A 23,123-nucleotide genomic window follows, 5' to 3' on the forward strand; every position below is an offset into this window, starting at 1 on the left:
CAGCACTCAGCCTTGCCATTTAATTAGCTACTTATTCTAAAATGCAAAGGGTGCCATTTAGCAGTTTGAAAATGCAGAAGGTACCCTTTAGTACCATATAAGTGCATGAGTGTACTGCCTGCTCCCAAAATTAAAGTAGCAGTTGTGAGCAAAAGGCTCTGCCCACTCAACAGCAAAGTGTGCTACTGAAGACTGATTTGGACAAACCTGAGGGAAGGTCCAGAAGAGGAAGGAATACCTTTCCCAGGCAAATGCCAAATCATTTCAGATTGAATTCAGGCTTCCAGATTCGGCCTGTGCAAGTCTGTGTGTATGTACAGATATACATTAACTATGAAAGGCTGCACAGAAACTCTGTTACCCAGCTGGGCACAGATGTTTTTAGGAGCCAGAAGTCATCTGGGAGAGGGGAGGTCAAGAGAAACCCTGCAATGTAACACAAGCTTTCATACTTTGCCCAAAGAAAACAAAAAAAACACAACCCCAAGCCCTAAACCACTGTTCCCTCACCAAAGAAAAAAACTAGTTGCTGTTAGTGAAACCTCTTCACAAATTTTTCAACAATCCATTCCAATTTTCTTTAAAACCAATAAAGTTTATTTATATATCTCAAATGTCAAGAGTCCCATGGCGAAACCATCAATGGTTATTGGAGACATAACACTTTCTAAAGTGACTAAAGAATTAGATTACTTACTACTAAGAGTTTAAGTCTCATTGTCAACAGCGGGTTAGCAAACCAAAAGCAGCCAATTCCTCAGTAATTTATGCGCTTTTGAAAAAGTTTCTCCAGGTCCTGATGATATTTTCTCTCTTACACCTTGCTTCCCCTCCCCAGACCAAGAAAATCTGCAACTCAGATGAATCAAGAATAGCTGCTTTGTAAAAGATTTCACCTTAAAAAAAATAGAAATCTGATAGACTAAAATCCAGCTGCAGGCATAGATGTCAGTGTTTTACCAGCTAGCTAGTTCAGCAAAAGGGCTGCTCTATAAATAATCTAGTATAGTGAATGTTATCTTTGAAGTAAAAATGGACTCCTAGAATACTCTTACTTAGTTCAGATTGAGGAGAGCAAATCAACTCATCCTCCTTACTAGGAAAAGGCTCAAACATAAGCAAATCCTCTCTAGAATGTGAGGGTTGCACTTTCAGCAAAAAATCCAAACTGACCTCTACAGTCCTAACACCCTGGAAGAGTAAAAGCAAATTTACTGTATATTATTTCTGGAAAGAGAGAGATCAGGTTTCAAATATTACTTCCACTACAGCAATCTAACAGATGAAGACAGACAGTACAGATGTGCATGTCTAGTGGGATGTGGGCAACACAGACAAGAGACCAAAGTCCTTCCTACATCCTCCTGAGAAGGAAAGCTGGAAATGTCAAACACCTTGTGTGGATTCATGCACTCATTTATTTTAATGACAGAAAGGATTAAATGCATCTACATAAAGGAAAGAAAATACGTTTAAACAACAATAATAATAATAAAAAAAATTAGTGGCATTAATAAGAACTCCCTTAAACCAGCATGTCACCATTAAAGTAATTAATAGGGCGTGCAAGACATTTCAGTGGAAAGGGAGCAGTACTTGCATTGGAGCCTTTTAAGTTTTCACATGACCTCAAGACAGACTACAGCATTCCTGTGCAAAAGTACCCTCTAAAAAAGAGATGGGGGCATTCAAGTCTATAAAAGAGTGATTTTAAAATTAAAATTATATGGTCTAATCCTAAAATGCAAAGGTTAAGGGAATATTAGAAGGGAAATAATTCTATCTGATTAAACTTTTATCCAAAGTGACAATAAAATGTTCAAAATGAATTAAGAACTTTATTAACAGATGCAGAGGCTCTATAAAAAGAGTTCAAAATCTAAGTACCAGAGAGGAGAGGTTTAATTTTTTTTTTTTTTTTTTTGGTCTGGATGGAGGTGATATTACTGTAAAACTTTAATCTTATTGCCGTGCCACAGTAAAAGTAAAACTGTCAGAGGTAATAGAGCAAATCAAGACTGCTTTCTCTCTCTGCTCTGTTGCAAAGGCCTTTTTCAGGAACATAAGAATATGCATGTTCTATGTATGGCACTGATCCTGTAGGTGACAGACACTTGTGGACAAGTTACGGGTTGATGTTTCCCCTGGGCTTCTGCTGGTTGCAACAGTCCCAAGGTGGTGAGTACAGGCAAATTATATGGACCATTTCAAATGAGTACTGAGCAAAGATTGGTGCTGTGCCACCAGGGACTCTTCAGAACATTTCAGCCTTTCCAAAATGGAATTCACTATTTCAGGGGCATTTTAGACATTTTACTTGTTTATTAGTACCTGTATATAGTAAGAGGATAACACAGAATTCCAAGTTCTTGAACAAAGGCATTTCACTACTTTAGAATGATCAAGTTTAAGCCACCCATAAATCTGTAGAACAGAATAAAAAACCAAGACTTTTTCTGAAAATTATTACTAAATGCTAGATGTGATGTAGAGCACAGCTCAGCTCCATCAGGGCATTTAGCAGCCATGATTTTGGCCATCACTAATTTTTCCTTCTGTTTTGCTGCTGCTGAATTCTGGCAACTTGGTTGCCTTGGTGATGGCTGCAGTGCCTGTGGGCAGATGCTCTGGAAGACAACCTGCAAAGTGGTTTGGCTTTTCCGGGAGCTCTTGAGCCTCGTGCTGCTGGCAGGAATGCTGTGATGGCCACCTGTGCCTCTTCCACCACCCTCTGCCCTGCCAGTGTCAGCACTGGGCACAGCCTGGCCCCCAGCCTGCCCCTGTCACACCCTCCATGAGAGAACCCAGGGCTCAACCTCTCTCAGTCCCCACAGAGCCCCATCATGCTACAGCTGCCCCCATTCCCTGCTGAGGAGGCCAAAAGGCACTTTTGAGGATTCCCACATCCTCCTTTGGCCCCGCAGCACCCATGAGAAAAGCACAGCGCCTCAGAGGAGCAAACGACTGCAAATTGCCGGGGAGACTAGGATGTCAAACAAATATTTTTCTTTTCACAACAGAACATAAATATTTGGCAGCACATTTAATTTAAAAAGTCTAGAAGTTACTCAAAGAGATTGGCGAACGTTGCTATGATGTTCGTTTGCTTCCTAAAATATGACCAGTCACAGATGGCTTGCTGTAGGAAATATTAAATAAAATTTTTAAAGTGTTGTCTGGCTTGAGCACAGATTGCATTTACACAGATACCTTTGTTGGTGGAATGCCAAGATGGTGTATTGGTTCAAACACGACCTTAAACAAAAAACTACCTTGTCAGGATCTAATGGAATATTCATACTTAAAATTTCAATCCCTGATAACATCTGAGAATTAAATTACATTTCAACAGTTATTTTTTCCCCCTCTTGCTGTATTTCCCTTCACGAACAAGGGAAGATATCTGGGTTTGGTCAGCAGCAACTTTTAGGTTTTGAGCACAATAACTATTACTTTTTATATCTTCGAAGCAGTTTGAAAAAACACCTACATAATGTTAAGTGACAGGAGAATATGGAAGGCCACTCGGTGCTAAAGAGTCAAACAGCAAGGATGCAAATGCAATGAGCTGCAGCATTATACACATTAGTGGATCGACTTCAGCAAGAAAATAAAAATCAAAACAATACAAGGATTTTTTTCCACAGCCAGCACCTGCAGGAGCAGATTCCTACAGTGACTAAAGACTATCGCATCTGTGCTTTAAAACCTCAGAAAGCGGTCACAAAGATTTTAGTTTATCTCTTTCCATAAAGCTCCATTTTTAACAAGAACAAAAACCTTTGAAAAACGGGCAGGTAACATAACTGCCACCGGTTTCTAACTTCCTGCACTGCCTTAGAGAGCTGTGTGGTAAGTCAGCTTTGACAGCTACAGCATCAGGTTGGTGTGGAATACCTACATGGTGCTTCTGTGTCAAGTGTTTGTCAGGAAACAGCAGCCAGGGAAAAGCAGGGACAACACTGAGCAGATCTCATCACTCTTTTTCAGCAGTCCAGATGCCTCGTGAGTTCCATGCTCGCCGATGTGTGTGGTGCCATCCCTGCCTAACCCCACCAGAGGCCTCACAGAGACGGGCGCACACCGCGAGACCAAAGGTCTCACTGGCCACATCAACCTCTCTGCTCCTGTGAAGGCTGCTACCTACCAGTGCACAATAATCTCTTGTCCCCAGCAAAAGCCACAGCATCAGAGTTGAGCTATAATCTGGTTTTCCTTCTGCCCAAAATACTCCAGTGGACGATTTTTCTCTTCTGTCAATATTGTACTTGGCCCACAGCTTTGTAATCAAAGCAGATGAGATTAAACAACAGTCTTACGATTTGCTTTGTCCCTACGTGAGTACCAGACACTCTCCATGCTCTTAGAATCAATAAATTTTTTCTTCTGTCACCATTCCCATTTGTTGTACTTTCCCTACACTGGCACGGTTTTATTTTTTCCTAACCAGAAATCTCCCAAGCCCACTGGGGTTTATGTATGCGTGATGGCAAGTTAAACAGTTTTCCCCACTGCAAACAGACATCACACGCACGCAAATCATGTCCTGGAGTGAAGAGCAGAGGCACACACTGGAGGGAGGATCAACTCACAGACTAAGCTTTCGCCAGAGCAAATTCCTTGGAGTGTGGCTTCACCAAGGAGACGGCTCAAGTGGCATGCTGCAAGAGCTTGCTGGGCTCCCTGGCACTCAGGCTTGCAAATCACTGTCTGGGCTGAAGGAAGAGGGGATCTGGAATTGAGAGTGAGCAAGACAAGATTTTGCTCTCTTCACAGCTGCTCAGAAACCATACCTGCTAAATCCAAATACACCCATTCCAGGACAGACTCAGCTGTTACTCACAGGTCCTGCAGTATGCTTTGCCAGCAGCTCTGGTAAAAATAACTAATACTTCATGGTTTGTTTACTTCAGTGACCTCCAATTTTTTTATGTCTGGACACTGCAGCACCTTGACATCACTGCATTAGAAAGGACAGAGCTCCATAACACACAGATCTGATGGAAACATACGCCTAAATTACAGGCCCAATTTCATATAAATCACAACCTTTCCAGAATAATTGTCTTCAGCAGTTTGAATTGACAAATAAATATGCAGGGTTACAAGCAAGCAGTAGGACTACATGGAAGGGAACACCGTCATGGTACCTTCCACCGTCCTGGGTTTTCCAAGAGCCCTCACTCAGCTTTCAGATGCTTGTTCATATTCATGTCCAGTCTCTAAACAGCTGTGATTGGAAGAGGGGAAGAAAAGAAAGGTAGCTCCTTCACCTCGAGATCTTGGCAGGCTGGACTGCAAATAGGTAGAAAATAGAGGCATGGAAAACCTGAGCTGTACAGTGCAGGATGTGTTTGTGGTCCTGAACAGGTCATTCAAGCTCAGAACTGGAACAAGTAAGGCTAGCAAACACCCCTAGGTCTGCCCATGCCTCGACTTTAGCTATTCCTAAGAGATGTTTGTCCCATCTGTTCTTGAAGGATTCCAGCAATGGAGATCCTTGATCTAAACAAACTGCATTTAAACTTCTCAGGGTCTGATCTCCATCTGCAATACGGAGACACTGCTGTTGCCTTTTCCATAGACTTGCTGTTTACAAAGAAGTTTTTTGGAGGCAGAGACTTTCATTCACTGACACACCACAGTGACAGTTTATTGCAGTGGTATCTCCAGATGCCACTCGGGCAGCAAAGGGTGAAAGCAGCAAGTAGCTCACTGAGGAGGTGGTGAAGAACAGTTTAAAGAAAAGTGATGAACACCATCACTGGATGTAACTTGCCAATATTCATTTACATTTGACTGCAAATGAGGAAGATACTACAAAGATGTTATTCTTTCCTTATAAGCCATTTCTGCTAACTTGCAAAGGCAGCAAGCTTCGGGATACGTTCCATGGGGAAAGCTCAACAGACAGCTAAAATCCATTGCTAAATGACTTCACCATCCCCTCTACTGTAGCATGATCCATAAGTGGATCTATAGCCAGGAGCCATAAAATCCCATTAGTCCTGCAGAAAGGGAGATTATTTTCTTCCAAAGAATATACAGTTGGTCAGTGGAATTCGCCCTGTGAGGCAAGAAATTCACTGAATGGCAGCAGCTGGTCCTTCACAGTATCATCTTTTCAGTCACTAAGAACTCTTAATTTCCCATGGTATAGTTTTTCTAGATTACACATGTCAAATCAATGCTTAGTTCATATAATCAAAATATGAAAAATGCCTCTAATTATAAAAGCACTAGGCAGAGACAAGACTACAATTCAAGTTGTTATGCTGCCAACACACACAGGAAGAAAGACCTGGATTCTAGCAAGCCATCACAATCTCAAGCAAGCAATCTCAATCTCCAGGTGCAGAGGAGTCATCATCACTTAATATGGACACATTTTTATATAGAGGCCATGAAAAGGAATGAAAAGTGATCCATTCCTAACAAAACTTTCCACCACCAAGACATCAGTGAATAGTTAATCAGCACTTCATGCCCAATCTTCCAACACAGATGTATCTATTAAAATGCTGTCCAACACTCTGGTACTTTTCCAAAAATATCCCCCTTATGACACTGTTCTCATTGGTAGCATCATGTTGCTTCACCTCCATAATCCATGGCTGGTCTTCCTCTAAAGCAACACTCCAGTCACCTTTCTGGAAAGTCAATTACACCAAGGTACACTGGTCTCAGAATCCATCACCAAGGTGAGCCCAGTGCAATTCCTGGCAGGGCTCTCTCTCATGTCTTCCAAGAACACTATGAATTTTCCTTCTTACAGGCTTGGTTTGCAGACTTCTTGTCCCGTCCTTGTTGGACAGCAAGATGAATTGGCCCTGTCTTCTTTAATATCTGGTCTCTACAGAGGTGTCCCTGTAAAGCATTACCTCATCATCTCATGGTACATTTTCTGCCCTTTCTTTGTAATTCCAGTTTAGAAAGGAGGTTATTGACCTCTGCTGACTCCCTCACCCACCCACCCCTGCAAAGAAACCTTTTCCCTTGCCTTGTGACCAAACAAGAGGCACGACCAATCCCCTGTAACAGCTGGTAGGCCACTGAAAAAACAGATGCAGTCTTCCAGAGGGTCAGCTAAGTTCAGCTGTCCCAGTTCTGACAGAAGTTGCTTCATTGACACATTCTCTCACATGTTTTTGTACCTCCTAGACCTGGACTCCTGGAAGCCCCAGGTGCAGCTTATGCAATAGCATCCCATCCTCCTCTATCTGTGCCCTGATTGCACAAGAACATTTACTACTCAAAGTAGTAGAGTTGAGCTTATGGCCACCACTCCTCCTCCACTTTCTGTCTCTGTTTTTTATATCAGCTGTTGCTGGGTGTTATCAATAGAAAGGGCTTACAATTTACAATCCGTTACAATCTTAATGGATTTACTAATTTTTCACTTTTACAAATGATCACTTTACTAGATGTAACAGATTTCCCTTGTGATTATGTTTTTCCCAATTGCAGACTAGCAAAATTGTCAGTGCTAATAATCAGTAGGAATAAAACACACCTTTAAGTGAGCCGAAACTCTGGACCCGTTCTGTGGCTGCTACGCCCATAGACCACTTCTGTTGAGGTTAAGAAATACCCAAGGCTGAGCCTGCTGCTGCCTGGCACAGCCCAGCTCCATCTCTGTGCCACAGGAGCTGAGCCTTAATGCTTTTCGATCCACGGGTCACAGGTTCAGCTCCCTGCTGCTGATGACTCACACAGGAGCTCCGAACTAAAACTAGCAACACCAGCTTTTTTCTAGGAGAGGATTGAAGAGCAGCATTGATCTCAATGAAATATTTCGAGGGCAGAAAAATTCCACCAGGCAAAGAGAGCGTGACTTCTCTTTAGTTTATTTTATATTTTTGTTCCAGTTGTCATTTTGAATTCAAACTCTTTGGAAAGCAGGCATAATAGTCTTAATGATCCCATTGAGCAGTTTAAATTCAAATTGTGGAGCACTTGCAATACCATGCTGGCAGCACTTTCCATAAATTACTCTCAAATTCAATACGTTGCTTGACAAAAACAAGAATAAAGGGCTTTTTACTTTAAAAAGAAGAAAACTTGTATCATTAAAAAAAAAATCTTTAAATTATAGTTTCTCTTTTCTGGTCCAATTTAAATTGTTACATAGTTTCTAAATTAGTGCTGTAATCCCTGCTTACAGATTGCAGAATTATTTTTAAAAATAGACATAGTTTTACTGCAGGGAACAACCTTACACTTTAAACCCTATGTGCTGCAGGAAGCTGCTCTTGCACAGCTTTCAACCAACCACATTCACGTGCACACAGGGTGAGGTTTACAATACCAGTCACACTGAAGCCAATAGCAGTCTCACCAGAGATTTCAATGAAATAACGCAAACTGAATTAACACTGACATTTTAGAATGATTAGCAAATTTAAGCTTTCCCAGGATGCTCCATGGCAGCAGTGGCACTCGTTGTACCATTTCTTAAAACATCAGCATTTTTCTTGTGTTCTGTTCTGAACTATCTTCTCCTACTGAACTACAGCCACTGATAGGCCAGGAAGTTGGAAGATTGTAACAGGAAAAAAAAAAAAGCCTCTAAGATATACTTTTTTCTACTCACCAAACAAGTAATGGGGGAGAAGGAGGGGGTGGGGGAAAGGTGGAGCACTATGATCCCAAGTTCAAACCTGGGGAACAGCAATAATCAGAGCAAGACTTCCATGCATGATTCTTCTTCCTTTAAGCACTTTCAAAGCTTTAGTACTATGGAAAGATGAACTTCACCTGCAAAAAATCCTTGTGAGTGATCTTTGGGGATGGGTTTAAGATATTGTCCTCAATATCTCGCAGTGCTCAGCAGAAATAAGAAACCTCAATCCCTGGGTCTCCACAGGACTCTTCAGAGGATTCCCTCCCCCCTGCTCTAGCTTGATAGAAATGAGAGTTTCTTTCTTCTCCTTCAATATTCATGATCTCTAGCCCACCATTTCTCTGAAGTCCTTCTTCTGACCCTGGTTATTTCTGCTTTCTTGTACCCTTCCCTGTCCCACTGTGGTCCTCTCCTCAAGTGGGTCACATTGACTTGGACACAGCAGAAGAAACCCTGAGAGGCCAGGAGCATCAGCAAGATCTTCCTGCTTTCTGCATTCACTGCAGGAGCTCAGCCCCTCCCAGCCCCCACCTCAGAGTGCACATCTCCAGCTGCCAACCACCAGACTGCCGGGAGAGGGGAGAAAGTATGGAGGAAAATTTCCACATCCTGGAGAATATTATCTGGACATCAAAGAACGTCCCATTCACAAAACAGCAGCATCACTCTTGCCAGACTGGTGTGTCTGGTTAACCTTGTGTTCAGTCCTTACCATAATATGGTATTTGGACAGCAGACAGCTGGCACTGCTAACATCTTGCTCTTCAGTCTTTTGTAACAACAGTTCCACTGATATTACGCTTAGCCTTTTCCCTGCTCTGAGTCCACTCCTAAAATCTCTTGAACTACTTAGAGGAAGCAAACCAAATGCTCTTTTGTCAGTAATCTGCCCTGTAAGGGAGGGAGAAAATACACTGATTACATACTGCAGACACGTCGTTCATCACGTGCACAGCAGTGCACTGGTTACACTGGAAACCATATCATGGTATTTCAAATGTTAACTTGACTGTCATAATGACTGGGAAACATCTGTCTCCTATTAACACTTTAGTTTTTACAGTTGCTTTTAGTTCAGCAGAAGTGTCTTAATGGAGAAGACTGGTACTCTTTTAGAAATAACATCAATAATGAAAGAATCCTTGGATGCAGAGCAAAACCAGCAAACACATTGGCAACAGAACTCACTGCACTCAGAAGATGTAACAGGAAATGACAGTGATGGTTTTTTGGGTGGGAAGATTTTTGTGTGAAAGAAATTAACTCTGATACTCAAATTCCCATTAAGAAAAGTATTTCTTTTCAAACAGGTGATTGATTTCCTTGGATGTTAATTCAGACTTCTGGGGAATTTCATCTTAACTGGATCACTGATAAATAAAACCAGAAAAACAAAACAACAAAGAAAACCCCTTCTGCAGGCTATTTAGGCTTGGTACTGACTAACCAGTAATTAAATACAGCTCTTCACAGTAATCTTAATTATGGCTTCACTACACCACAGCTAAGAAAAGTCACACAACAAACTGAGAAGATTAGCCAATTCTAATTGTTGAAAAACATTTATTCTTGTTTTTGTGCATAGTTTTTGTGTGCATAGGCCACAAGTCACACCAGTGAATTATTAAAAAATAAGGCTTCAAGAATTTCTATATCACAACTAGGCAAGTGTTACTTGGCAAGTATTAGGTTTTTTTCTTCATATGAATGAAGCCGCTATGGCTTTCATAAGAGGTCAAGAGTTTGCAGCTTGTGAAAACAGGGATGTGTGCTAGAAATCAGTGTGAATTAGGTAGACCAGAAACAAGTTTCACTGAATTACTCACATCAGCTGAGAACCCTGTTTTCTCAGCTGGCCACTGCCATGAATTAGCTGTGCAGTCTTGGGCCAGTCACATCTGCTGCACCTTCCATGGGAATTCAGGTCCAGAGGAATCTGACTCAAGGTACTTCAGTCCCATTGACTTTCTACAGATCTAGGATTCCTAGTATCCAAGGTATTTTCTGATACAGGGACTTTGAGAAACAAAAAAAATACCCCACCCACCTTCAAAAACCAAACACCAAAAAACCCCTCAAAACCGACCAACCAATCAACCAAAAAGAAACAGAAAAAACCCCAAACCAAACCAAAAATAATCAGAGGTCACAATTCAGCAGAATGTGGCTAGACAGGCTAGATTTTAAGCAGGTCATTAACTCTCAGAGTTCAGGATAACTGCATCACACATCTAAAGGCATCTAAAGGCAAAAGCAGTCAGACTGTGCCTCATCAATTTAAGGGTCTCATTCATCTGCAAGAACAACTTGCAAGGCTAGCTCAAAGCCTCAGTGTACTAAGGCATTCATTATCCTACTGAAGCCAATGCAGGCTTCATTCCACAGCAAAATCAATGAGACATAAGCTCTAGGACACAAATTCCTCAGGCCTAAAGCCAGCGGCACAGCAGAAGCCTAGATCCCTCATAGATCTGGCTTTCAACACAGTGGAGTCCTGAGCTTTCTGAAAGACACTGAGACATAGGCTTGCAACCCAACACTTGTTTCTTACACATTTAAGAGTTTAATATGTCCTTGGGTTTTTGGTTTGTTTTGGGTTTTTTGTTTTTTGTTTTTTTTTTTTTCTTTACTGCATCAGACTGCCAGATTCCTGCTTCTCATTTTCCACTCACAATACCAGCTGTCCAGCTACATATATGTAGCTCCATCAGCACTGCCATCCCTTCCCCTGCATGTGCAGCAGCAGATGCATCCAGACGTGTTTTGGGTTAACTCCATAACCATGTTTTTGTGCACTGCATAGATAAACATTTAAAGGCCCCTTCTGGTTATATAAAAGGAAGCTATTAAACGTTTACTCTTTCTTCTGTACTCAGAGCTGCAAAGCCCTATCACAGAACATACAAATGCAGATGCAACCAGGCAATTATCGTTCCTTTATCCCTTAAATAGATAGAAGATAAATTTGAAAGAAAATGAGGAACAGAATCCTTCTCCCTTTCCTTTTTTATCCTTTTATCTCCCAATGTAGGAAGTTTACTGAACCCTTGCCAACAATTCACTCAGGCTAATGAAGTGTATAAGTAATGGGATTAAATAATCTTAAACCATTACTACAGTGGCTAATGCAGATGTTTTCCCAAACTAAAGCAGATGAGTGGTGCAGAATGCGTGCTTGATTTAAAAAAGAAGAAAAGAAAGTATCAATCTGCAAGCAGATGAAGTCAATTCCAGCCTGAAGTCAATGAAATGTTTAATTCCAGTTACATAAAGTTGCTCCAATTATATTATGAATGCACCTTCCTAAAGTCTTCAGTGCTTTGCACGTGGTTAAACTTGCCACAAAATGAAACTTAAATTTTTTATGGTGCAATCATTTTAGTGCAAACAAAAAGAGAAATTATTTAAAAGGTACATATTCCACCAAAAGACCATTTAGCTTTTAAAAGCAAATTAACAAGGCCCATCTATCACTGCCATTGTAAATAAGATACAATCCTCCCTTTTTATATTCAATATTTCAGTCCCACTGTGAAGGCTCTGTAGAAACAGAGAGAACAATGAGATACTGGTGGCATTTTCAGAAATATTATAGTATTATTGCTCTAATTATCACTGGAATGACAGAAGTGTCATGAAAAACCTCCATTTTTACTTTCAGAATTGTGAATCCAGTTCTGTAAGGGTCTCAGGTCCAGTGTTTGTAAGAATTCAAAACGGGAAGTTAACAGAAAGATCTGTCAGTGTTTTAAGAATGCTCCAGTGCTTTTCTTACTTTAAGTTACAAGGATAATCCTTATATACTGGATGCTAAGGTCAGACCAAGGTAAAGCCTCAGGCACATTATGGGATGTTTCTTTAATTTGCACCTGTGCAACTGGTTCCAGCTACTTATTATGGGAACCTCTTAAAATGTGTAGCTCCTTGGAGCAACTGTAAATTATTTGCTTTAAAACCTTGTTGGGGGTATGAAATGAAATTTCAAGTTAATGTAAGCTTCAAAAGATGCCTAATCCAAAGACCCATAGTTCAATAGAGTCTTCCATCAAGCAAGGCAAAAATCTTGAATTTAGAAGTTTTAGTGCTTTCTTGCATCCCACCTCCTTAATCTTAGGGGGCACCACAGACTGTAACCATTTTGGTATCAGGTTTCTCAACACAGAAAGCTGAGAACCACACTACTGCTAAAAAATGACCGCATAGTCTGCTCCTTACAGAGATGAAACAATCACAAACCCCAGCTCTTTCTCCTGCTGCGTCCACTTCATTTCAGAGACAGGTCAGACCAGGAAATATAATCCACCCAGTAAGCTGAAAAGACCAGAGTTCTTCTGAAGATCATAAAAAACCTGTTGCTCATGGTACTGCCACAGGGTTGTCAGATTTTAACAGTAAGGCAACTCCACAGCAATGAAAGAAATAGATGCTTCCCATGTCTGTGCATTAAAATCAGGGAACAAAGAGGAACGGGTACTCACAATGTAGCAGGGTTCACAGTAGGCTTTCTTCTCCACGGCGTAGAAAGGCTGTCCCCTCAGCTTGTTGCTGCACACTATGCAGGTGAAACACTTCACGTGGAAGACTTGGTCCATGGCTGTGCAACCGGTGCCTTCTCCAACAACATTCTCCCCGCAGCGGGCACAGCGTCCTGTCACCGGGGGAAAGGACAGGCGTCAAAGCAAGCCCTCGTCCCAGCTGCAGAGGAGGTCCCTCCACTCGCCCTTGGCTGCAGAACCAGTAAGGGGGATGTGGCAGCTCAGTCCACAGAAAAAACAACTTGTGCCACTGCTGGCAAAGATCCAATGCTACTGGAAGGCACTCTAGTGCTGGTCCATGTGAAAAGATCTAGAAAGGATTGAAACTGGCTCCCAAGAAAGCACTCATGTCAGCTGTGCTGCTGTAAGCCAGCAATCATTGAAAGGATCTTGAGCTCCAGATACAAACCACTCAGCTATCATCTAACCCAGCTATATAGTCACCCTCAGCTCCTCAGTTAGATGGGATAAACCTGTGCTTTAAGCCTTGTTTCCACATGAAAGGATTTTGTTATAGGAGGCCTCATAAAGCTGCCTGGTGGCAGCACAATTTAAAGAGAAGTTTTTGCTTGTACAGCTTAAACCAATTCTCTCAATGGAGCCAATTACTTTTTTTTTCTGTTCAAAGATTAATACAGATTAAGATATTCTGTCTATTTGTAGCACAGAAACTATTCCTAAAGAAACTCATACGTGGGTACTTTATTCTTACCATCCTTCAAGAAAGGCATATCAGAAACTGCTGGCAAAGACTCTAAGTACAGACAAGCCTTAAGATCTCTGTCTGTTTCTGAAAAAGGTCCTTAATGTCAGATACAAATGCATAACAAAAAGTCTGCAGACACACACGTACAAAAGGCTCGCTGCCTTGTTCAGATTGTTGCTCAAGATGTTATGCAGCAGACAGATTTAAAGTGAAGACAAGATTTCCTTAGCTCATGGGAAAAACATTTCACCAGGGAAGACTGTGGTGCAGAGATGATGGAAGAGGTGGGTAGAAGGCACACCTTTGCCATTTTTCTCTGTCATTTGAGTTCTAGAAAATGGAGATAGCCCGTGACGTTCTAATGTCATTAGACAACAGCTGATGTCGAAAATGGAAGTGATTAAGGACAAGGTCAGCCACACTACACAGGAGAACCCCGCCAAAGGTAATAGAGCAGCTATGAACTGGGACATTGTGCCATCCAAAATGGTACTCTCCAGTTTAAGAGTAACTGTGGTGACCACAGCCTTGGGGCTCTGCACTTCTAAAGGCTTCATGGGTGGAGTGGTATGGTCAGTGAGGGTGGGAAGAGAAGCAGACTGAGTTCAATATAGAATTATTCATAAAGGCATATAGAAGTAATATGTACCCGATAATAATTGCCTAATCCAGTAATGATACAATACTCTCCCATACCATGGTCTTTTCATGCAAATACTGCACTGCACAACTTCCCACAAAGACTTAGACCTGTCTTATCATCCCAAGAGCAGGACTCTTGCACTTCACTGTGCATTGCCAATGTCTCCACACTCATGACTTCTTTCCTGCCTGTCCCACACTCCAACAAGCTACATTCAGGGAACAAAGCATGTAAGTTACTTTTGGATCCCTCAGGATGTGGCAGGATGATATATATATACATACACATCTGAGATATACTAGGAAAGCTTGGAAAAGAACCCAAATCATTATCGTTTGCTACAATGGTGTAACTGTAGTTGGCTTTATACAGGACAGACAGTTCCTTACTCAAACAGCTCCCAGCCTGAGCAACGTGGAGGGAGAACTCACCACACTTTTCACAAGTGTGAAAGCCCCCCAAATAGAATTATTAATGCTGTATTTAAACTTAACTTTCCTTAGCATTTGTTATTAGGGTTTTGATTGTCACTGTTGTGCTTTAATCACTCCACTCTAACATTTCTAGAGAGGACTCCTTTTTTATGAGCAGAAAAGGAATTCAGGTTTCCCAGCATGGGGATGAGGCTATAGAGTATGGGGAAAGAATGGAAAAAAACATGAGGGCTAGGAAGGAAAAAAACCGAACCCACTGGAGAGAACCACAGGAGTGAGCAGTGCTCCGAGAAGGAGGCAGAAGACTGCTCTTGTGGACCACAGGAGAGCCCTGCTCAGCCCTGCGTGTGGACAGCACAGAGCTGCTCCAGGGCCTTCTCCAAACATCTCGTGTAGCTGGGCTGTAATATGAAGAGACGTCTGGGGAGCAGTTAATATCTCTATATATAAAACATGAAATTGAAAGCCATTAGTGTATTACTTTACACAGTGTTTTTCCAGAGGGAATATTCCGCTGAAGAATTTATTTTCCCTAGTGTGCCATTCTGTGATCATCCGGTATTATTTTTATGAGGCATTTGGACATGGAATAATGTAGTGTCTATGCAAACACTTCTCAGCTTTCTTTGTTAACATCTGAGCAGAACATGTGGGAATCTTTTCTACCCCTCCTTCTCTTCTCACATTCATAATTTAGCAAGGTCTTGCGTGCTTCAGCATTTATCTTCCTCTCTGACCAAGGCATCTCTCCATTTGTTGAAGAAGCTGTCTACATGGAGACCACAGTTCTGGTTGTACTTGTGCCCGGGGACCTGGGTCTCTTTCCTAACTCAGATACATACTCCTGTAATCTCTGACAAGTCACTCAGTGCCTTTGTATCTCTGTCCCCTCTTTGAGCAAAGGGCATTAAGACATCTTCTCTGCCTCCCAAAGGTGCCCCGAGGCTACATTCCCCCAGAGCTCTGAGGTATTCCCCAACGACACTGCTGGTGGTCAGATACAAACCAAAGAGCAGCACAACACAACTCTTGGCCAACTTCTCCCCTTTAAGTTGGTTCCCTGAGGCTTTCCTTCCTCTTTCTGGGTTTTTCCACAGAAGATTCCCACTGAGTGACAGACTTAACCTCTCTACATTTATGAGAAGTCCAGATTCTGCTATTAAGTACACAGACAGAAATACTCCTATAAACTCTCATACAGGAAAGCTAAAAGAAAGCTTCCTTTTTTATAAGTTTATATGCAAACTATAACACTGTGGCCTTGAGCAAACCAGTTCTTCATGAGACATGGCCACTCTAGTGAGAATCAAAACACAAGCTCTGTGCCTAGCAACTCTTTCAACTGACTCATTCACCCAAAAGGTAAAAGCAAATAAGCCAAAATATTCAAATTTGGTAGCTTACAGTTGGGTGGCTGGATGCACTTAAAGGCACATGGGCAAATACACAACTGATCTGGTTTGCAGCAATGTGATCACTGGAGACTGCACCTCCTGCAGACCTTGGTGCAATCTGGGAACTCACAAGACTTCTGCAAAAACCAGTCTCTTCTCCCAGCTCCTGCAACTTGCTCAAATGTAGTTGAAAATGGCTATTAGTTGCAAGTGTTGGTGAGGGAGGAACTGACAAGCAGACAGGCACATGCACACAGGCAGTGAGATTGCACAAGCCTCATTTCCTTAGAAAACCAGAAAAACCCCACTAAAAACAATGTATCTATCATTATGCCTGATAAAAACAAAACAAAGGTCTGCTTTTCCTGTGTGCCAGTTACCAACAGCGAAGGTATTTGTGGTTGGGCTCACCACAATTAAGTGCCCACACATGTTCCCCATTTTAATATTTTCACACTGGCTCAAATAACCCAGTCTGTTGTGTGCAGAATACCCATGAGTGAACACAGAACAAGTTGCACTGCTTATTGGGAAAGAAGTAGCAAAGGCAAAGTTTGCAAGACTCAAGAACAAACAGATTGCACAAAAAAGATTACACAAATAATCTAAGAGAAAAATAGCAGGCAGCGTACTACAGTAGAAACACAGAACAACGTGACCCATTTGTTTCCCACAAACAGCATTTAAAAGGCAGCTTAAAGACAAAGGACAAAATTAGCACTAAACTGCATGAAGATGAGAAGCTATGTCATTTCAACATTCTTCTTTTGCCCCTTCAGCCCTTTTTAGATCCTTTTTCGAGATCATTTCAGCAAAACTAGAAGGTGATATGTTGGCAGCAAGCCTGGGAGACCAGATTCCTCTATTTTTGCATGAAAGAGGTTCATAACTTTGGCTGTGCTGTGACCTTCCTTCAGCCCAGCCTGGCTGCCACATGGTGGTCTTACTTTGGGGGGATGTACAGAAGTGCCCACAGAGGTTTCCCTGCTGAAAATGCCATCATTAGTGAGTGGATCACACAAAAACACTTCAGCAGCTGAAAGGATACATCAGCTACTATACTCTAGTCTGAAGCCTCGCTTACCGTCTTCTGTTGTGTTAAATATTTGAAATATAGTGAATCTGAAGGAATAGGGGGAATGGAGAAGAGGAACTCATATTGCACGTGATGCTGTGTTCTAACTTCTTGTTATCTCAATACTATTATCACATGGTTTTCACCTATACCACCACCAGATCCTGGCTGCTCAGATTATAGAACAGATACATTCTCTGGGTATTGAAAAACACAGAACTCAAACTGCAGGAGTTTACAACCTAATACAAGCAATAACAGCCAGGAAGTGATAGGAAATAGAAGGAAACAATCAGACAAAACCAGTCAGCAAGAGAAGCTGTGGTCTCAGCGCTCTAAATGTTTTACTGTTGACAAGGAGTCCGTAGACAGCATAGCAAAGGAAAAGGCTAAGGAAGAATTTGAAAGAGGACCCGGAGGGAGTTTAAAGGAAGTTTAATGGAATGCTTCTGAAGAAAGGACAAAGACAACACAAAAGAGAATGTAAGTGCTTGAAGATTGAACATAGATGCCTTCAGACTGGGAAGGATGAGTTGGTATGTCACTAGAGAATACTAGAGGAAGAAGGGTGGGAATAAGTCATTACAGGTCATGCAGGTAAAGACATGAAGCTTTTGTTTGATATGAAGCAGAAATGAAACCAGAAGAGAGATGTTTAGGAGTAGGATTCAATGATCCTTGTGGGCCCCTTCCAACTCAGGATATTCTATGACTCTGTGACTAAGAGGCAGAAATGATCTGGCCTAAGTCAAAAGCCAGAGAGTTATTTCTGCAGCTAGTTGAGCATGAATAGAGAGAAACCACATTTTTGAAAAGGATGTTGCAGAGATTCAAGGTCACTGGAGCTTGGATGCAGGTTTTAACTGTGAGGATAAATAGGAAAGGCCATATTCTGAGCTGTTACTCAGCAAGATTCTTAAGATTTGGCCAGAAACTGGGCAGAATCTGAAGATGAGGAATTAGGCACAGGGTGTTCAACTTTATCTGAGACATACGTCACTTTTAAATGTCAGATTGGGAACATAAGCAAATGGGACAAACATACACCACTGAAGATGGATGATGGAATAGGTACATGCCACACTAATGCTTATGGCAGTAATATTCTGATAGCAATCACACTAGAGCAGAACATAAAGGCAATGTAACTCCACACAGGTTGTTTGAGATGCTCCTGCTTGCAAGCCAGGGACTTCAGTAGCCTTTTTGTAGGCCAGAGCATTATTTTTCTGTCATACCTACTTAGACATCAAGCCATTGGCAGCACCAGTGTGATGTACAGTGCCTAACACAATAATTCAGGCAGTGACTACAGATGCCAAGAGCAGGGAAAGCAGAGAGAAAAATGTGCAAACCTCTCCACAAAAGACTTAAATTCATGAATTCAAAGCATGCATTCTATGTAGAGGAGAGATACGGGATAATTTTCTGATAAAAGCATCAAAGTAGGGAGGTTCTGCATTTGCTGAAATGTGGGGAAAAAATGTTGATATCTCAAAAAACTCTGCATGATGGAAAAAACTGTTTCCCACCTAACTGTGCTGAGGGAATACACCACAAGGTCATATCCTCAGTGCCTATCAATTACACAATTTCCCTTGATCAGCTAAGTGTATTCCCCGGCTCTCACTGCAGCCCTGGTACACAATGCAAGAGAGAACTAAAAAAATACAGCACACTGTCTTTTCAAAACGGTAGCAAGAACGCTTTTAAAATATATAAATACACTGAACAAAATATCTCACTAAAAGTTCCCCTGGCAGCCTCAAGACATCCAGTATTTCCGCTGCGTTATTTTTCTAATCATCTCTGTTTAGAGTTCGCCAGCGAATGCATTTTAGAGATTCGTGTCACATTCTGCTTTTGGATGGCTTTGAATCAGCTGGCAGTAAATGTGGAAAAATCATTATTCCTAATGAAGAAATATTGATGACAAAACAGCATTTCGAGGACAACGCTGACCATAAGTCAACAATGTAAAAAGACTTTCCTCTCTCTCCCTCCTCTTTCCTAGTGACTTTTATCCAAGGGTTTTCAAGCATTTCCCAAGCACATGGGATTCCTCAGGACACCTATGTCAGACAGGCACAATTACTCCATTTTAAGGGGATACAGGAGCAGAACTGATTATTAGGATAACAGTGTAACAGCAGAACTTATCTTAGTACACCTTAGTCAAGTTGAATCCCAGTGTCAGAGCTTCTGCAACTCAGAAGTACCCAACAGGTCCTGGGTTCTCTGATTCATCCAAAGGGAACAGAAGAGGGATCTCTGATGCACAAGGGAGGGTTTATGTCCTTCTACAGTGCATGAGAGGTCTGCGTCTAACTGATTATGCTAGACAAAGATGTGTTGATCATATTTGTCCCAAAGTGATTCTGACATTTTGGAACTCGGGGCACTGCAGTAACAGTAAAGGGAAACCCAGAGGCATTTTGTACATTTTCTGGAAAACTATATTATTTAGCTCATACTACCCTTGCCTTCCTTACCTACCCTTTTCTTACTTTTGAACTCAAGACCTCTCACTGAATGGGAAGCCCTTGGCAATGGTTTACTGTGCCAGAATCTAAGCTTGAAGTGTCACCATTTGACAGTAGCAGGCTGTATGCATCAGTTGTCTTACACAGCCCTTGGACACGAGACAGATCAATCTTAATTCCCTCTTCTTCGGCAGACGTCAGAAAACACAATCTTTCACAGTAAACACGGCTTCATGCTGCAATGTGTGCCTGAAACACTCCATAAATTAAATCCAAGGCCATGATTTAATTACTGTGTCCTGGTTATTCTGCTTTAACTGTGTTGCACTTGTACTCCAGATGCACAGGTCCCTGCAGTGACCTACTTGTCATTTGTACTGTACAGCACTGTGCAGGAGCTGCACTCTCATGTTGTTCGCATCCCTTTCCTCTAACCACAATACAACTTCATATTCTCACTTTGCTTGGCTGTAAAAAACTGACACTTTCTCAGTATGCCCTGGAGGTCCCATTCCACACCACAGAGCAAAAGCACTGCAACTGTGCAGGCTCACTCTGCCAACACTTTACCTTTTCAAACATTTCTTCATGCTACTCATCACAAGATTACTGTCCCAGCTGATCTCCAGGCCTCACAGTGAACCTTTGAGACACCCCAAGGAATGCAGAAGACATCCAAACATGCAGGCAGGGAACCTGAGACCCACACAGGTTAAATAACCCTCCAAGGGTCACACAAGAAGTTTATGATGGAGCCAGGAACTGAAACCTATCTTCTCAATCACAGTCTGGTTTCTTTAACCACAAGGCCATCTCTGAAAAGGCTTGATGGTAAGAAGGGCTTGCAGCATAAAAACTCCATTTCAGAGGGAGCTCCCAGTACCAGCCTTGCTAAAATCCCCTCCCCAGGAGGAGGAATTTTCTCTTTGTGTCAGCCATAATTCTCTGGCAGCCTGGCTGAGCCACACAGCAACTGAGTACAGAGAGTTCTGTGCCTCTGCTACTGTCCTCTGTTTATTGACAGAGAAAGAAAGGTCTCTGCTTCCTTCAACACCTGTGTGGTGGCAATCCTCTACCCATCTACATCCCGCTCTCCTCAACATCCTGGAACACAAGAGACAATTGAGCTTGTTTGTGATATAAAGCAGATTACAATGAGAGGTACCTCCCTAAATTATTGCAGCTACAATATATTACTGCCACAAAATGGAGAGGACCACTCCTGATTTTCCCAAAAAAATATAAAAATTCAGGTTGAACAGGATCTTGAGAAGACATGGAAAGGATCTTACTGCTTCGAAGGCAGCACTTACTCTCTCCACAGCATTCTTGACAGATATTTGTTTAACCCGCTCCTAAAAAAACCCAGCAACAGAGATTTCACCAAGCACTTGGACAAAAAAAATCTCAGCAAGTAGTACCTACTGGTGAGCCTTGTGCCCTCCAACCACAGTGCCCTCACAGCAAGCCAGGCCAATGCCCTTCTACTCCGTTGGTGACGGCATAAAGCAAGCAGATAGGCTGGGCTGGGCCAAGAGCAGCTGTAAGGACGGAAAGGGAGATGCCCCCGTGGCAGGGCGGTGTGTCCCTGAGCCCCACGCACGGATGAGGTGCCAGTCCCCGCGCTGGGTGATGTGCAGTGAGTGTGCCAGCCCAGTGGGGGTCAGTGATGCTCTACAGTATTTAAGGTCCCAGACACCTTTTTTGCAGCATGCTTTGCCTTTTTTTTTTTTTTTTTTCCCTTTCCCCTCCCGTTGTTGTTACATTTTGTCAACTTTTTGGCACGTGTTTTACCGTGTGCGAACGGCTCGAAATAGTGCCCCGCTTACATCGGCGGGGGGGGGGCGGGGTAAGTGGGAGAGAGAGAGGAAACATTCCTCCCTTTGCTAATTGATCAAGGAAATGCAAGGAAGAGAGTAAAATGTACTCTATTTCCTTCAGAAATGTTTCCTTTAATGCCGATGAAAGGTGCCAGATGACAGAGACTAGGGCTGTATATCCACAGACGAGCCGGGCTCGGGAAGGAGAGGAACGAGCTGTTAGCACGGCTTCGCCAGGCACGGGGCTGTCCCTGGCAGCCACAGCAATTCCTCCTCCAGCCCCGTCCCTCCCGGGCTGTCCAACACGGCAAACACGGTGCCATGTCCCCTGCCGTGTGCCGGGCACTCCCTGCTACCTGCTTCCCCTCCCCACTGCTCCCAGCCCGCGCCCAACTGGGCATGGGGATGGAAAAGAAGGAGCTTTAAGGTGCAAGTGTAGAGCTGAAAGAAGTAGCGTTTCGTGATAACTCTTTTTAATTGCACACGCGCTGGTGTTCGGGGGCAAGACTTTCAAAGCAATTTGTACCAAAAAAACCACAAAAAACCAACCCAGCCAACAACTGGGTCCAACTTAACTAAGGAGTACAATCTTTTCATTCGGTAAACAGAACAAACAAACACACAAACAAAAAAAACCCCAAAACACCACAACCCTACTTTTACAGAAGTCCCCCACATTCTTGTGCTGTTATTCCTCTCTGATTGCATGTAGTAAGTTCAAAAAGCAAGACACATAGAAACCTCTTTTTTTCAAAATAAATATCGGGCAAAAATTATAAAGGCTGTAAGAAAGTGGGCCTTTCCCATGCTTTCAAAAGCTGAGAAACCTCTTATTTTATTTTACTTTCATAGGAAAATAAGACCTTCAAACCAAAAATTACTCTTCTCCTTGGAACACATCACTAATGTCGAAATCTTATTTTTTAGTGAGATGTTACCAATATGTGGCATTCAGGGAGGAACCTCAGCAGCTCTCTACTAAAGCCCTGGTGAAGGTGAGGCTACCAGCCAAGTCCTACTGGGGCTGACAGGAAACCTCTCTCTGGGCAATTTATCCCAAAGCTGATTCTGTGGGGGTTTACCCCTCCTGGGAAGGACCTTAGCAAAGGGGAACATTTGCTGGCTGAGGTCTAGATCAGACAAATTCTGGCAGTTTTGGTGATGCCAACAGGAACAACCACTGAGCCACTCCCTTTGCACTCGCACTTGCAAAGCCATATTTAAACCCTGGACAGTGAAACCACCCAATATACAACGGCACACAAGGTGAACCAACCATGCTTGTATGAATCTCCTGCAGGGAAAGGAAGGCAGGATATGAGGCAGGAATCACTCCTCCTCCCACCCTCATCAGGGGCTATGGGCAAGGGGGCATTTCCTGAGCTATCCCCTGCTCCATTGGGCTCATTC

The 23,123-nt window shown here is 42.5% G+C and overlaps 1 protein-coding gene across 12 annotated transcripts in view; it reads right to left on the bottom strand.

Annotated features, from left to right (window-relative positions):
- LPP (LIM domain containing preferred translocation partner in lipoma) overlaps positions 1-23,123 on the bottom strand; it is a 332,936-nt gene that overhangs the window by 44,749 nt on the left and 265,064 nt on the right. For all 12 annotated transcript variants that reach the window (XM_040074760.2, XM_058422024.1, XM_040074753.2 and 9 more), the window contains one exon: positions 13,102-13,271. In XM_040074760.2, the coding sequence (XP_039930694.1) occupies positions 13,102-13,271 (170 nt within the window). The remainder of the gene's footprint in view (positions 1-13,101; positions 13,272-23,123) is intronic.

This window comes from Hirundo rustica, chromosome 10 (assembly GCF_015227805.2).
Source record: "Hirundo rustica isolate bHirRus1 chromosome 10, bHirRus1.pri.v3, whole genome shotgun sequence".
In the NCBI taxonomy this organism is placed as follows: Eukaryota; Metazoa; Chordata; class Aves; order Passeriformes; family Hirundinidae; genus Hirundo; species Hirundo rustica.